Source organism: Rhinolophus ferrumequinum, chromosome 27 (assembly GCF_004115265.2).
Source record: "Rhinolophus ferrumequinum isolate MPI-CBG mRhiFer1 chromosome 27, mRhiFer1_v1.p, whole genome shotgun sequence".
Taxonomy (NCBI): Eukaryota; Metazoa; Chordata; class Mammalia; order Chiroptera; family Rhinolophidae; genus Rhinolophus; species Rhinolophus ferrumequinum.
Genome location: NC_046310.1, coordinates 15761815 through 15778034, shown reverse-complemented (window position 1 = coordinate 15778034; position 16220 = coordinate 15761815). Strand labels below are relative to the sequence as shown.

The 16220-nt window shown below is 45.9% G+C and overlaps 1 protein-coding gene across 1 annotated transcript in view; it reads right to left on the bottom strand.

Moving 5' to 3' along the window:
- The window catches only part of SMYD3 (SET and MYND domain containing 3), a 548999-nt gene that overhangs the window by 79583 nt on the left and 453196 nt on the right, over positions 1 to 16220 (bottom strand). Inside the window, exons 9-10 of the mRNA XM_033099342.1 lie at positions 7017 to 7104; positions 1467 to 1641 (exon numbers count right to left, since the gene is read on the bottom strand). Coding sequence (XP_032955233.1) covers positions 1467 to 1641; positions 7017 to 7104 — 263 coding nt within the window. The remainder of the gene's footprint in view (positions 1 to 1466; positions 1642 to 7016; positions 7105 to 16220) is intronic.

The following is a 16220-nucleotide window of genomic DNA, read 5'->3' as shown; positions in this document are numbered from 1 at the left end:
GTTTCACGCTCATGGGAAAGTCTGCAGTCTCAGCCCTCAAGGCAATCTCTTACAAGTTTGATGAAAGCTGACTCACAGTCTGGGTTCCAAAGCTGTTCAACCACAAGGCAGTGGAAGAAACCACCTCTGGAAGTTCTGAAAACACCCTTGGGGTCATCCTGGTGCCATGCTGGCCTACAAACCTGTGTCGTCCGCCCGGCTGGTGGGGTCTCTGCGAGCTTGTGCCTCCTCTCGGCCTGCTCTACGCTCCTGGCACACGCCTGGCTTCCTGGCCAAGTATCTCACTTCCAGCTTCCTACCTTTGCCTGAACTGATATCCTGGACTCTAGATGTGCTTTTGTTCTTAAGATGTTGATCCTGGTAACCCCCCACCATGCCCCCGCCACTCTCAGTTGTCTCCTGAGGCTCTTCCTCAACAGGGAACAGGCAGTACCCTGGGCTCTGCCTCCCTCCCCTCCTTCACGTAGAACCACCCCCTGCCTACTGTCCCACAATGCATAGGTTTAGACCTGGATTTTCCCTCTGCTTAGTACCTTAGGGCTGACATCATGTCTGTATGGTCTTCAGAGCTACCCACAATGCCCCTGTGCTCCAGGGACCTCCTCTACCTTCCCCGGGTCCCAGATGCTTTCGGGAACCTTCCCAGCAGTGAGTGACCTTGTTCTGTGCTGGAAATGGTTATTCCAACCTCAGATGATGGGACATATGTCTCTGTGCCCTTTTCCTTGGACTGATCTGTCTTGACCACCAAACTTAGGTTGTTAGCCCCCTGCAAACCAGGGCCCCACACGCACCAGCATCAAACCCTCAGCACCAGACTTCACCTAAGCTCTGCTTAGTTACAAGAAGATATAGGGACAAAACAGCCACTGGTCTAGAGGTTCTGAGGCCATATAAGAAAGAATTAATTACCAATAGTTCCTTCACCTGTGCCTCAATGACATGTTTGAGCAGGGCTGTCTCTCCGCTCTCCTGCTTGGGTCAGAAGGTGGCATGAGGTCAAATGATTCGAGTGTTTTACCCATAAAACCCCGATAAATGGCAGAGACCATCACTCCTGTCAGCCAGATTGGGGCGCCACACCAGCCGCCTTCACCTGGACCAGCAGAAGCTAATGACATAGTCTCCCCAAGCTATGTCTGACTTGTGTGCCTCTCTCCGTCTCCCCCAGAACTCTGTGCTTGTTTCTGTCACTGCCCGTGGCAGCCCGTCTTGCAACCATCGTCTCCCCATAAAGACAGCCTCTCATTAGTTTATCCATACCTACCTGCAGTGCCTGGCACACGGAAGGAGCTTTGCAAACAGCGAATGAATGCATCCATGAATGTGCAAAGGAGTGAACACAGCAAGGTTTGGCTTCACACGCTGCTTGAGGAGCAGGTGGGAACACTCGCTAAAAAGTCCTAATCAGAAGGACTTCACGAGGGCCGGCCGTCGCCGTCGCCTTAGCTCGGCCCTCTCCTTACCTGTATGGCTCCATGGTCCGAATACCGTAGAACAGCGCCTCCTCCAACAGACCCAGGTTGATGCAGGCGTCCATGGCGCAGTCCAGCACCCTCAGCTGATAGATGTTGGTATCAGGAAGCCGTGCAGAATTGTGGTTTATGATCTTCTGGCACATGGCCAGGACCTGTTCCCACTCTGTTATTAACCCTAGTTAAGGATTCATTGTCTTCACCAAGAAGAACACAAATGGAAAATGGGATTCTCTAAGAGGCTGGAGAGCTCCCAGGCACAGGACGGAAGGAAGAACCTGTTGTTTTGCACACAAGAGCTGCCTGAAAACACACTTGAGAGACAAAAACGCGTAAGTGGCACCTCGGAGAAGTAAATTCTATTTACATCAACAAACCATCTTCTAACCCAGCCTGCGCTTTAGGGGATTAAGATGCCAAAGAAGTATTCTTTCTTCCCACTCCTGTTTTCTCCGCACCCAGTCATGAAATGAATGCTGCTCTTTACTAAACCAGAACTAAAGATGAAGTTAGTTCAGTCTCCAATTGTTTACCTTGTTAGCTTCTGTTGCAAAACTGATCTGAAAGAAGATTCCTTTTTAAGAAGGAAGAGCTCATTGTTGCTTCTGTGCCATTTGAATCTTGGGCATACGTGAAAGCAAACACACAACCGACGGGCACATGCTAAGGGAAGCGATCTGAAATTCATTCCCACTGGATCTCACCTTTAAGGTTTCTGATTATGCAATACAAGTAACCCAAGCCTATATTTAACTGAAAAAAAGTATGCTTATTTCAAACCCCCCAAAATAGAAAATATTTTAAGCACATGGCTTATGCACATAACTCGTGGGCAGGGGTAATGATGCTTTCGAAAGGATGGTGAGAAGACCCAATATCCACTCTGAGAACCTGTGACTTTCTCATTAATCATTCGTCCATAACTGACACGCGAGGTGCCTTGGTGTGAGCTCACTTTTATTACCTGCCCTCTTCTAGAGGCAGCTAGAAGACGGAGGACACGGGGTATGGAGTGAACCTTGAATCCCTTTGAGGTGAACGCCCTCGGGAGCACAGTTGAAGCGGGAGTGCGGGGGACATCACACGGTTTCTTTCCTGTGCTGCTGTGTTAGGTGAGGTGCCAAGGAGGGTGCTGGAGGGGCCGGCCCTTCTCCCACCCCTCCCCCACCTTTGACCTGCACAGCTTCAAATTCACCTGCTTTCATATGTTGGAATTCCTCTAGGGAGAAAGATTGGCAGATTTCAGATGTAGCAGAAATGGCATCGCCTTTGCAGATAAAGCTGGACTTAAATCTAAGCTAGTCCTGCCATTTGTCTGATTTGAGGTTCTAAGCAATTAAGTCACCTAAGCGCTTTGAGGTAGGCCAGAAATAAAGACGCCCAATGTCACTGTAATAATTAAATAAGATACCCTATGTAAAACATTATTTTCGTGCTCTCTCGTGAGCCAGGCGGAGTTCCGGGTGCCAGGGACACAGGGAGAAAACTTTAGTGTCACACACAAAATACACACAACACAAACACTAGTGCCTTTCTCCTTCCTTTACTGTGTCATGACCCCTGAGCGTGACTGGGCTTAAGGAAGATGGTTCAGTGGACCAAGTTTGATCAAATCTCTCCCATGCCCCCACACCCCTCCCCACTCCCACACAATCCAGTCTCTTCACTACCCAGTGCTTTCCTGCCCCCACAACCTCCCAACTCAAAGCCCTCTTCATCTGGGTGCTCAGGTGCAAGCCCCGCCCTGAACAGAGAGTACTCTTCAAGGCTCCTAATCCCTTCCTCCAGCAAAATCTACCCCCTCTAGCATCCATCCTTTCGGGGCACTGCTTTCCAAAACATTAACAAACGCTTGATAAACCAATCCAGCCCCTTATGTGAGTGGGGGCTAGTATCTTTATTAACCCTCCCAGGAAATGTATTTTCCTTTCAGTGGGGGCCTCCTGGAGGCACAACACCTTACGCCAAAGCTCCTGACTTCCCTGGTTAGAATTTCAAGCACCACCCCGTGTGTCTGAGGGCCTGTGCATCACACTCCCCTTACGTTACACTCTCTAATTTTAGGATGAGTCCTGTGTCAGAGAAGCCGACTCTGGTGTCAGAAGAGGTACAATTATGGAAGAAAAGGGAGTTGGCGACTTTCTTTTGTATTCGTCTGACATGTATGTTTAAAGTCTGCTGAATGCATCCCCCAGAAGTTGGGGGAGGTGGTACCTTAGGCAACACGCTGATTTTGTAACAGTCTGCGGGGCTAACCTATGTGGCTTTTCATTCCAGGATTAGATATTTGACACACTGTCAGGAAGAATGACTGTCTCTTGCACAACACTAGACATTTCTGTGGGAAGACTTTGCACCTTATTCTAACATCGTGTTGTTTGACCTCCATTATGATTTGCCTATTCAGTTAGATACGCTCCAACTCATTTTAAAGAGGTTTGAAGTGACAAGCCTTAGAAGCAAAAGGCAGATGAGATATGCTCCGGCCCTGATAGGAATACACCTGCTTTATCCACCCCAGCAAGCTGGAAGGGACTGCATGCCAATTTCCCTTTGCAATGTTGGCAACTGTCTCCTGGCAAACAAGGCAAACCTTTCCTGTAAAACACCCCAGTGAGCAAAAAAATGGAATAATTTTAACTAAGAGGCTTTTCCCCAAGCCGATGCCGACGTGTATTTGCTCACAAATTCAGTCACTGGCATTGGCCTGGTGTTCATTACGAGGCATTCTGCTCCAGTGAGGAGGTGAGCGCCGGGCCTAAGCAGAGCCCACCTGAAGAGAAGAGATTGTCAACAGACAGAACAGATACCCTTCTCCTGAAAACTTTCAAATGACCACGAGAGGATTAGGGGAAAAGAGAAAGGGGAACAAAGTGAATTCACTTGGGAAATAATCAGCTCCTTGAGACTCAAAGACTGTCAGACCGAGGGGCTTTTCCTCACCTAATTATATTACTCTCCTGCTTAAAATCCGTCCACGGTCTCCTCTGGCCTATACAATTTATCTCCTGTGCGTGGGATTTAAGGCCTTTCCATGTTCCCTCCCCCTCATGCTGAACAACAGGGAATTTCTTAGCAGCACGCTGTGTCACACCACGTGCGTCTCAACTGGTCCCTCCGTCTGATGGCCTTCTTCCCCTCCTTCACTGGGTTTGCCTGGTGACCTCCTGCTAATCCTCCCAGTGAGAACTCAGTTGTCACCTCCTCTGTGACACCTTCTTTAACCTCTCAAAGCTGACCTCCGTGCCCTCGATGCCCCTCAGATACATACTGGCAGGTCTCGGGGGTACTGCGGCTTCGGTGCCAGACCACCGTAACGAAGCGTATCGGAATCTCTGTGCTGGTGCAGGGTTCTGCCTTCAACTTGTACAAAATGCAACATCTGTGCAATAAAGCGAAGCGCAGTAAGACAGGCTATGCCTGTATTTTAACAAAATACATATTAATTTGTGTGTTTATGACATATGTGTGAGAGGTGTGAGGGCAAGGCTCTGTCTTCTTAATCCTGCCTTCTTAATCCTGCCTTAATCCTACCTAAAGTGGGTTACAACCAGTGAGACACATGACAGAGCCCGTTTTCAGTAAAGCCTTGTCCAAAGGAGACTGAATGTAGCCAGGTCCTCCACGGGCCCGAATTCCACTGCTGGGACTACACAGAACAAATCTACTCGTCTGCAGTGTAAGCTCTTTGGGCCCGAGAATGGCTCTCTTGCTCCCACATTTGACTATTTTCCTGATACCCCCATCCTGTCTCTAGACACGTGTCACATTCCATTTTGATCCTGGTTCCACTTCTCAAAACTTATTTTGGTTTTTCTATATACCTCTTAATACGTCCTACCCCAAACTGGATAGAAAATTCCAGATATGATCAGACTAATACTACCACCTTTCTCATCTTCTATTCTCTATTTCTACTATTTTGCAAGATCATAGTGGTCTTCTGAGGAGGAGGGGTACAGCATACTCTTAAATTTCATTCAATTGTTCTGTTTACTAAAACCCTTAAATTCTTTCACGTGTTCTGCTGCTAACCTTTATGCATATTTATACACTTAAACTTTTGAACCCAAATAGAAGATGTTTCTATACACTCTTGTTGAATTTGCTCTTTTTAGACTCAGGAACCTTTCAAGCCTTCAGGGATCTTTGAACTCTTGATCCTATCATCCGCCGTCTGCCTTCTCCCCCTCTGCACACCTTCAGGCATCTGATGAGCCTGTGCTCCATATCGTCACTTAAGATACAGAATCAAAGGTAAAGAGGAATGAGACAGGAACAGAGCACTGGGAGAGGCGGTGATCCAATTACCATCATTTTTTCAGGGTAGGTAGTCAACGTTTGAATAAGATATCTGGTCGTGGGAGTACCATGCAGCGTATATTTTTTGACTACTTTTTATCCAATCTCTCTGAAACCTACAAACCTCCCCAAAGAAAGCCATAGCTCCACAGAGTCGCTTGTTCTCAGTGAATTCAGGTAGCACCCTTGTGGCCACACCTTCCTCTTCCGTTCCTTTAGCAACCAATTCTAGATTCTTTACCCAAACCACTAAAAACAACACAAAACAAACAAACAAAACCTCACCGGGCTATCCATTTCAGAAATTATTTCACCTTTAAAAATAGGAACACTTGTCTGACTACCTCTCCTATCCTTTATAATTCTTTCAGGAATATTGTAGATTTGATAAGGAATATTGGCAGATTTTCTCCATGCCCGGGATATCATTTACTCAAGCCATCTGAAAGACCTTTGGCAATCTTTTTTATCAGTCTTGGTCTCTTTTTTCTTACCTGTGGTCTCCCTCTGTCACACTTTTGCTCATGTAAACTCCTTTACTGGATGTGACCCCCCTGTCGGCCTCTGCCTGTGCAAATCCTGTCCGGGACTGGGGACCCCTCTCCCACATACATCAGCTGGGCCTTCCCAGATGACCTCCATCACAGTGATCTCCCCTTACGCTGAACTTTGACCCACTCGGGGTCCTTACCAGTATTTTTCCATCCATGGCTGGGAATCCATGTATGCAGAGGGCCGACCTAAACTACATGTGGATTTCTGACCATGTGGTAGGCCCGCGCCTCTAACACCCATGTTGGTCAAGGGTCAAGTGAATTTATGCCAAGAAAATGGACTACGCAGCAACTCCCGTAGCCACTGTAGTCAGAGCTGGTTTAATATGAAGTTTTTAGATCTGAGTCAATGACATTAACTTGCAAGGATTCTAAGCTATTCTTTGCTAGAGATGTAGGTTGTGGGAAGAACCAGAAATGTGTCACCCTTTACATATGAAGAGACTACTACTCACTGTCCTACTACCACTGTCCATGTACTTGATTTGCACACGGAGGTGGCAAGGTATTCACGGGGACCTTGCCTCAGTCTTCCCTAGCCAGTACCCAAGTGGTTAGCTGGGATCAGGAATACAACCTGTGACTATGAACCTCACCGGGGAGGTCAAACCTTGGTTGTGGCTTCATTAACACCAGGCTCTGACCAATGTCCCAAAAGAACTCACTCCACAGGTAAACAGGATACTCCAATGTGCCTTCAGTTCTTCAATTTGTTTCAAGGATTCTTGAACTTCCTTCCATACTTGCTCATCACCGGTTAGCATATCGGCATCCTGACCAGGCCAGATTAAAAGAACAGAAAGGAAAACAAATTACCCGATTAAAAAATGGGCATAGGATCTGAGTAGACATTCCTGCAAAGAAGATATACAAATGTCCAACAAGCGCATGGAGGGGTCCCAACACCATTATCCATTAGGGGAATGCAAATCAAAACCACAATGAGATATCACTTCACGCCCACTAGGATGGCTAGAATCAAAAAGATAGATAATAACAAGTGTTGGTGAGGATGTAGAAAAATTGGAACGCTCACACACTACTGACAGGAATGTAAAATGGTGCAGCCATTTTGAAAAACAGTCTGGAAGTTTCTCAAAAGGTTAGACATAGATTTCCCACATCATTTAACAATGCTGTTCTTTAGATATATAACCAAGAGAAATGAAAATATATGTTCACACACAAACTTGTGCATGAATGTTCATAGCAGCTTTATTTATAATAGCAAAAAAGTGGATACAAGCCAGATGTCCATCAACTGATGAATGACTAGAACGTGGCATATCCATACAATAGAATAGTAGTTGGCAATAAAAAGAAACGAAGTGCTGATGCCTGCTGAAAACATGGCTGCACTTTGAAAACATCCCACTGATATGAAATGCTCACAACAGGCAAATCCAGAGACAGAAAGTAGATTAGTAACTGGCTAAGGCTGGCGGCATGGGGAGGTTGGAGAGAATAGGGGAACGACTGCTAAAGAGTATGTGGTTTCTTTTTGGGGTGCTGAAAATGTTCTCAAGTTGACTGTGCTGATGGTTCCACAACTCTGTGAATACACTACAAACTATTAAATTGTACACTTTAACTGACTGAATTGTATGGTAAATGAATTATGTTTTAATAAAGCTTATATATAAATATAGATATATCTCTGTATCTAAAAGACAGGAAGGGGAAGGGGGCAAGAGTAAGAACCACTTGTTAGCAGACCTACAGATGACACTTTCATCAATATGGAGTTATCAGTCAAAACGAGGGCAGGTAAAAGGAAGATGAGTAGTTATCCCCATACATGCGAACCAAGTTTGATTCCTGCAAAAACAAAAAGTCAATCAATCAACAGAAGTTCCCAATAATTTAAACAGCAATTCAAAACAAAATGAAGAACAAGTTACCATTTATTAAATGTCTGTCCTCCTGTTTAGTAAACAGGTCCTCTATTTTTCCTATATGCCCACACTACAAAAGTCAATGGCCATATGTGGCTGTGGCTACCATACTGGATAGCATTCGATATAGTTCTGTAACCACAGAAAGTTCCACTGGACAGCTGCATAAAGTGGCGAATCAAAGGGTAAGAATCTCTCATCAGACACTACGCAAAACCAGGTGTTGAATATCCATGAGCTTCTCAATGGGGGTCAGAGAGAAAAACCACGCTAGGAAGTTACATCAAATCACGGCCAATGAGGGGGTGATGGGTGCCGGGTGAAAATAAAGGTGAGGAGGGCAGGCTTTTGCAAACTGTATACATCTCCCTGGAGATTCTTCCATGCCTACGAGGGCAGGTTTGGAGAACGAGCCTGTGAGAACCACTGCCAGAGAAAAGCTTATGTTATTGGTGGGACAACACATATCACTCAGGTGTGTCAGGGCAGAAAAAAATATGGCGACATGCACAGAGATGCACAGAAAAGAGACCCCGAGAACAGGGTGACTCAGAGGGTATGTGTATGAGGTAATGTGTGCGCTGGTGTGAGTGTGTCTGTGTAACAGGGCTTTCTGGGTCTCTGTGTAAATGTGTTGTGTGTATGTGTAATATAACAGGGTGGTTTTTAAAAAGACAGCATAAGTGCACCCTACTTCTCTTAGGAAATTTGAAGTAAGCACATAGCTGTCTGTACGTACAAGAGGGAAATAAAAATCAAGTGCTTTGAACAGGTGACTATCAATTCCCTCCAAATCCCAGCTCTAAGCCCACGTGCATGTCCTATATCCTCAGTTCTATCTCCACACTCCAAAGCCTTTAGCAACTTCCCAGGGCCTCCCAGACAAGTCCACATCTTAAATCTTGACAACCATCGCCATTCATGATTACATTTTTCCGTTCTATAGTTCTCTACTGGCAGCTCAAGCCTTAGGCTCTAGGCAAGTGTCTCACATATTGTTAGACTCTATGGTGGGTAGAACAATGGACGCCCCCAAAGATGTCCACATCCCAATCCTGCGACTCCTAGAACCAGTGACTACGTGAGGTTCCGTGGCAAAGTGGAATTAAAGTTGCAAGTGGGATTAAGGAGATTGTCCTGGACTACGCAGGTGGCCCCAATGGAATCACAAGGGTCCTTCAAGGTGGAATAGAGAAGCAGAAGAAGTCAGAGTGACGTGACACAAGAAGGACCTAACCTGCCATTGTTCGCTCTGAAGAGAGAGGAGACCCATGGACCACCGGATACAGGCAGCCTCCAAAAGCTGGAAAGGGCAAGGAAATGGATTCTTCCTGGAGCCTCCAGAGAGGAACACGGCCCTGCCAAGACCTGGATGTTAGCCTAGTGAGATGTGTGTCAGATTCCTGATCCACAGAACTGTACGATAATAAATTTGTGTTGTTTGAAGCCACCAAGTTTGTGATAACGTGTTACAGCAGCCACAGGAAACTAACATACTGCCTAGCACACCTTCGGTTCTTCTGGCCATTGGAACTTGGCATGTGCCCCTCCCGTGCTTAAAAGTAATTCATCTGACCACTCATCTGTTCAATTAGCACTCACTGAGGGCCCACTAGGCACTGTTCTAGGCACTGAGAATAGAGCAGTAAGAAACTTGACAATCAGTGTTTACAGTGAAGCAGTCAGAGGAGTATGGGATGGCAGAGAACACATGGCTGTAAAATACGTATTTGTCAGAGGGCAAAACAAATACACAGCTCAGGGGATGGGGAGCACTGGCCTTGGGGAGTTCCATTTTAAACAGGTAATCAGGGAAGGTCTCCCTGAGAAGGTGATCTAGGTGTAAAGATCGGAAGCAGGTGAGAGAGATAAGAGTTCTGGGATAGGGGACAGCAAGTGTCACAGTGCTGAGGCAGGAGTGCGCCTGAACGTTCCAGAAATAATAGCAAGGAGACCAGTGTGGACAGAGTTCCGGGGATGTAGCTGGCGTGCATGTCCTATCTTCCCCATTGCAGAGGTAAATATAGGTCATCTTCTCATTCTGTGATCCTGCCTCCCACACACCAAGCCCAGGAACAAATCCTCGGTGACACATCCATAGGACGGATCTGAAGAAGATTCCTAACACTTACTTGGTAACGTTCTACATGTCTCCAGTATGCATTTCAATGATCCCGCACAATGATCCTCGTAGGCGTCAATACCTACAATTTACAAATGAAGCACGAGACTGGCCTAAAGCGTAAGTAACTGCTGCGAATGTCCTTGTGCCCCTACCTGTTGGAGGTAAGGTTCCAAGTTGGTCTGGCTCCAGAGCCCAGGCTCTTTCCACTCTCTTCAAGTTTAATCTAAATTTGTTTTTCTCCTAGGCTTGCTTTGAGGTGAAACTCATGCCTGTGAGATAGTAAGTTCAAAATACTTTCAACCCACGGCTCCTACCATCTTCCTAGCACCAGCTCTTGGAAAAGGGCAGCAAAATCCTCCAACGTGGAATCCACAGCGGATCTCAGACTCTTCCATCAAGCAGGGTGAGACCATGGCCCCAGACAGAACCATTTCAAATGGGAATTATATTCACAACTAAATCCCCACCATAATCTGATTAGCTATTCTTTAGGTTGAGCCAAAGACTTTACTTACCAGAAGAGCAGGCAGGCTTTGAAATTGCTTCCAAACATTCAGAAACAATAGCTCTTGAGAGCACTTTATGTTGGAGCCAGATGAAGCCACGTTCCCTAACAGCTAACTATCAACTCCCTGGGGGGTTCCGCCATGGTGGCAGTTTCCTCTCTCATGTTCCCAATTCACCTGCTTCTACTCCTATCTCCTCACCCTCCCTGTTTCATTCCGTGGCTTCTGATAGCGGTCCCTACAATAAGGTCTGTCTCCTTTCTCCCCACACCAGGAAGACCATTCAGATGATTCAGGTGTAGGTGTAGGGGTGTGGGTGTGTGTGGGTGTGTATCTGGAAGAAGAAAACTAACATTTTATATACACATATATATACATATATATATATATATATGTATATATATATATGTATAGAATATATGCACATAAACAGAAACTACTTGGGGAAACATAATTTAAATCAATTTTTTCAGTTTGCAAATGTAAATTAGTGTGTCCTTTTGCATAGTCTCTGAGGCATGAAATTCATCTTCTATGTCCTTATTTCATTATTTCTTAATCAAACATATCAAAGACACTTGCTATCATTTAAGACAAAGTTACTTAGGGAAAATTTTTTCCTTTTTGAATTTCAGCTTTATTATGTAAAAGGGGCTTGAGAAGGTGATTCTTGAAATTTATTCTCAGTAGGTGGAAAACATTCATATATATACCGAGGGTACCAAAAAAATGTATACAAGTGGACACTTTGGTCAGTGTTGCTCAAGCAGTAGTTTGCCACAATCAGAAGTGTCTGGACGCTGATGGGAACCACTTTGAACACCTCTTGTCATTGCAGAAGTCAAACGTGACTTGTATTCCTCTTTTGTGTTCGGTATATATTGAGTACTACAGTTTTAACACATTTAATACATTAATACACATTTCTTAAAATGTGTATACATTGTTTTGGCACCCTCTGTATTTTAAAATTTGAATGTACTATTGCTGAGTGTTCTACAAGTGGTCAAAAGAATCCAGACTATGAGCAGAAAGATTCCAGAGAAAGCTCACTCTGCTGAGAGGTGAGGAAGAGAATAAAGAACACGCTGGATCCCATACCAATAGCGCCTCTGGCCTGACTTGCTTAATGTCCCTGGGCCTTAGCTCCCTCACCTGTAAAATGAGACGTGGGTCTGGATGACCATAACGTTCCCTGCACGTGACCCCTCTAGAGGCTGAAGAAGCACAGGGCCCGTTTAGCTCTAACTCTGGTGACCACACGTGTGCACAGCTCCAGAAAAGTCCTTCAAAAGCTTATCTTCACTTTAAATATACAAACATGGAAATAGTTAATTTAAGGAAGAACTGTGCTGGTTGTTCTCAGGATTGGAGTGAGAATGAGTCTCCTAGTTTTTTCCTCTCTTTGACACTCAAGTCCCCCTGCCCCCCTCCCCCACCCGTGGCCAGGTGCAAACCCATCGCTCTCAATAGTGGTTTCCCTCCCATACTCCCCCGTCCCTCTCACTGACCCATCCTGGCTCATTCTTGCTGCCACGGCACCTACTCTTCCCACCGGAATCCTTTCCCCTTGGATTCTGCCAGGACCTGCAGTTTCCTGCTCTTTCCTGGGAAACCACCTTCCATTCACTTCTTTGCCTTTCTTCCCATTTGTCTCTTTTGGACCCAGCTTCCAATGTACTCCACCAGGAAATCTTCCCTGATTCTGCCCTCTGAGGTAGGCTGACCCTCCTCGGCCGCCATAACCACTCCACCTACCTCCCTCTTAGCACCAAGCTGTCATCAGTGAGTTGTTTTACTGTCTCCCCAACTGGCCTCAGAACTCCTTGAGGGACCAAGACCTGACCTGTGCCAGTGTGGCAAGTTATTCAGTAAATGTTTGGTGACAGAATAAATGAATAGAGAGGAGTGATCTTCTATAATCCATGCGTAACAGTATAAGAAGAATAAAATATTGTAATTCCACAAGGAGGAGAATGTCAACCAAGAAAATAGAAGATTACTCTTTTCACAGCATATCTGCCTTCACTTGCATCCAATATCATACATGATGATTATGTTGAAAAAGGATATGTTCTCACTGTAGTGTCAGTAAGCCAAATGCCCAGATATTGGTCTAGACCCTAAATGTGATGTCCCCCAGCACAAGAGCCCCGCCTTAGCTCAGGACCCGTGCTCTTTGACCACAGCGGCCGGCTGTCTGGGAGTGCATTCTGTTCACTCTGCCAGCTTCTACCTCCAGCATCACACCGAGCCTCCTGCTGCTCGCTTGGCCCACAGTTCCCTGCCCTCATCTAAGCCGGAACGAATCAGTGAGGCCATCTAAGTTCCCTCATACGCTGCTGATAAATCAATCAATACTCTAGCATCATTCCCGTAACTGTAAAAAATCGGTACCAGATGATATGAGATAATCTCACCACCACATAAAAGGGTGCCACTCAACACAATTACATTCAATTGGCCCAAAATGCTTCCTTTGGGTTTCAGGGTAGGAAGTATAGGTTCCAGGGGCCAGTGGTTATAGAGAAATAGAAATCCGAGTTTCTTCAATAGGGTAAGGTTGGAATCCAGCAGGAATGGTGAGCATGTCCTTGGAGGAGTGACCAGTCTCTCTACCAGGTTCGGATATCAGATGCAGCTGTCCAGATGTACTTTGCATCTGGAACACTGAAACAGATGTGTTCCCTTGGCTCACAAGTGTTTGATGTTGAAACTCTTGCACTGGCTAATTTCAGATGGTTCGCATTAAAACGAAAAGGAGAATTGCAATCTGCTTTCCAGTACTTCCTGTTATCTAATCCTTATGCACACTCTAATTAGATTGGGTTGCAGAGAGATGAGTATGGGATGGGAAATAAAATTACTGAACACTTAGAAACTTTTCCAATCATTCAATAATTCTAGTGTTTTAGAAGAAGGAGAGGTGTTTCTTTTTCTTTTTTTTTTCCAGTTTTGTTTTGTTAATAAAGCAGAATGAGGTTCAAATTCAGTGTGTGCACTTTAGGAGAGAGATTGGGAAGTTCTGAAATTCAAAATCAGGAGGGAAACAAAGTTTAATTTGCAGTGCCCTTGAATGAGGTACTCTGGTGCATGGGAAAATATACTGGGACGGCTAGATTACTATACAACATCATTCAAAATCTTTATGATTCACAGGAAACATCTCTTCTGGAACCAATTTCCACCTCCTTTGGCAAAAACAACTGAAAGCAGTTCAGATATAACCTGAGGGGAAAAGAGGCTCTTTCATAACATGAAAAAATAGTGGTTAAAAATAGTGCATTCACCATTATCATATCAACCATGAACCAGTCGACGGGCATTATGGACTGGGGAGAGAAGAAAAAAGAAGGAATGGTGTCAATTTAAAGCACACTCAACTTGCAGAATGTTCTAATTAGTAATTAACAAGCAACTGTGCACAATACGTAGACCTTAGTGAAAAGACCACTGGATTCAGAACCAGAAAATGTGGATTTAAATCCCTGCTCCAATAGCTGTGTGACCCCCCCAAGATATTCAACTTCCCTTAAGCCAAGTTTCTTCAGCGATAATAGTTCTCTGAGTAGATGCATCTTCTCTTTTCTTTGCAGCTTCTAAAAGCACTGATGTCAGGAATGGCATGGTGGCCTGAGTTTTTAGTGCCCACCCTAGGAAATGGAGCCACCAGGGGCCTGACTGTGGTTTGCTTGGGTTGGTGGAAGGGAGGAAAACGATGTTATCCTAATGGATTAGGGAGCGAATCACAAGCTAATCAAGGACCGACTATGCCAAGCCCTCCATCTATGCCTGGAAGGCATAGACACACTTAGCCATCCAGACAAACTCCTCTCCATCCACCAAGACCCAGACCAAATGCCCGACTTCCACAGGCGCAGTCCTTCTTCGTGCACTTTCCAGTGGGTTCCCTGGTGAGCGCAGCAGTGGGTATAACTGTGATGCGGGTGAAAAGGATGTCACCCAGGTGCTGTTCCCAGTCCACCCAAAACCCTAACCTTTGCGAGGTGATTTGTTTAATCGCCTTCATAACATGTTGAGCTCTCAGTGACCACACGTGACCTGCACAAGTAAGATGCAGCAGGGCTCCGAACCATGTGCCCTCTCAGGAACCGGAAGCGCCGGCCTCTTCCCCTCCCCCACCCTGAGCGGCTGACCCCACAATAGATGTCCTCTTCTCAGGTTGGCAAGCCTTCTCCAACCAGTCAGCCATGTGGCCACCTTGAATCCAGCTGAGGAACAGCTGGGCAACGGAGAGCACCAAGCCCAGCCCAAGGCAACGCCAACGTTGAACGAAGTCCCCGTGAAGCCCCCAGGGCCCCTAGCAGCATGCCCCACTGACCTGCCACTTACCCTGATATTCCCACTGCCGCTGGCAGCACTCGCCAAGGCCCACGGAGCTTCGTTTCTCAGGCAGAAACAGGGCTCTATTGCAACCACAAATTTCCACAAGGCCACACACTGCAACCAAGTGCAAGCTCAAGGTTGAACGTCCATGTACACGGAACGGCCAGAAGGAAGGGAAATGTCCTCTTCACGGCTTCCAGGAACCTGAGGACAGTCTCAAGTGTGTGACGTCAGAACATCTAGAACCACCAAAGGCCTCTTCCAGCTCCAACCTCAACCCCTGCCCTTCCTCTTGCTGGGTATTCCTATCCCTACACTCCTTCTTGGAGAAATAAGCTCATTTGCTTATATAAAATCAGGTCGGTGTAAAGGAAATAAAAAATGGCTGGCAGCCACACACGTGGGGCAGTTGAGAGCCTACCACGCCCGTGGTACATACTGAAAATTTGCTTTCGGTGCGGCATTTTGTGAGAAACCAGCACGACTGGCTGTTACAGAAAGGAAGCTGAACATGACATGAAGACGTTTAAGAAGACGCTTCCTTGCGGCCTCCTCCCGCACTGGAAAGGTATGTTCCTGAGAATCCATAACGGGGACTATGTGGAGCAGAAGGCTCCTGGCTCAGCTTGCAAAACCACATTCAAGCAAATTCTTTTCACATTTGTACACAGACTATCAAATGGATGGTTTATGTGGCTGTAAACTCATATTCCGAACTCCTAGCAGAGTCCTGCCAATCTCGTTGCGTAAACACCACAAGGTGGGAGGTTTAAGACGGGGCAAAATGCAAAGGTTTCACAGGAGAAATTTTTCTAATGGCAACAGTCATTAAGATAAAGCATTCCCCCCAAGTTTCAGGGCAGGTTTTTGTTTTCATGGAGACCCAAACCGCAGCCCTTCTCTCCAACCTGCCACACCTCCATTATCTCATATTTCCTTCTTTAGGAACAGCTGCTTTCACTCTCCTCTGCAAACAGAGGAAAATGCTTGAAAACAGATCGAATGAGGTCTAAGGG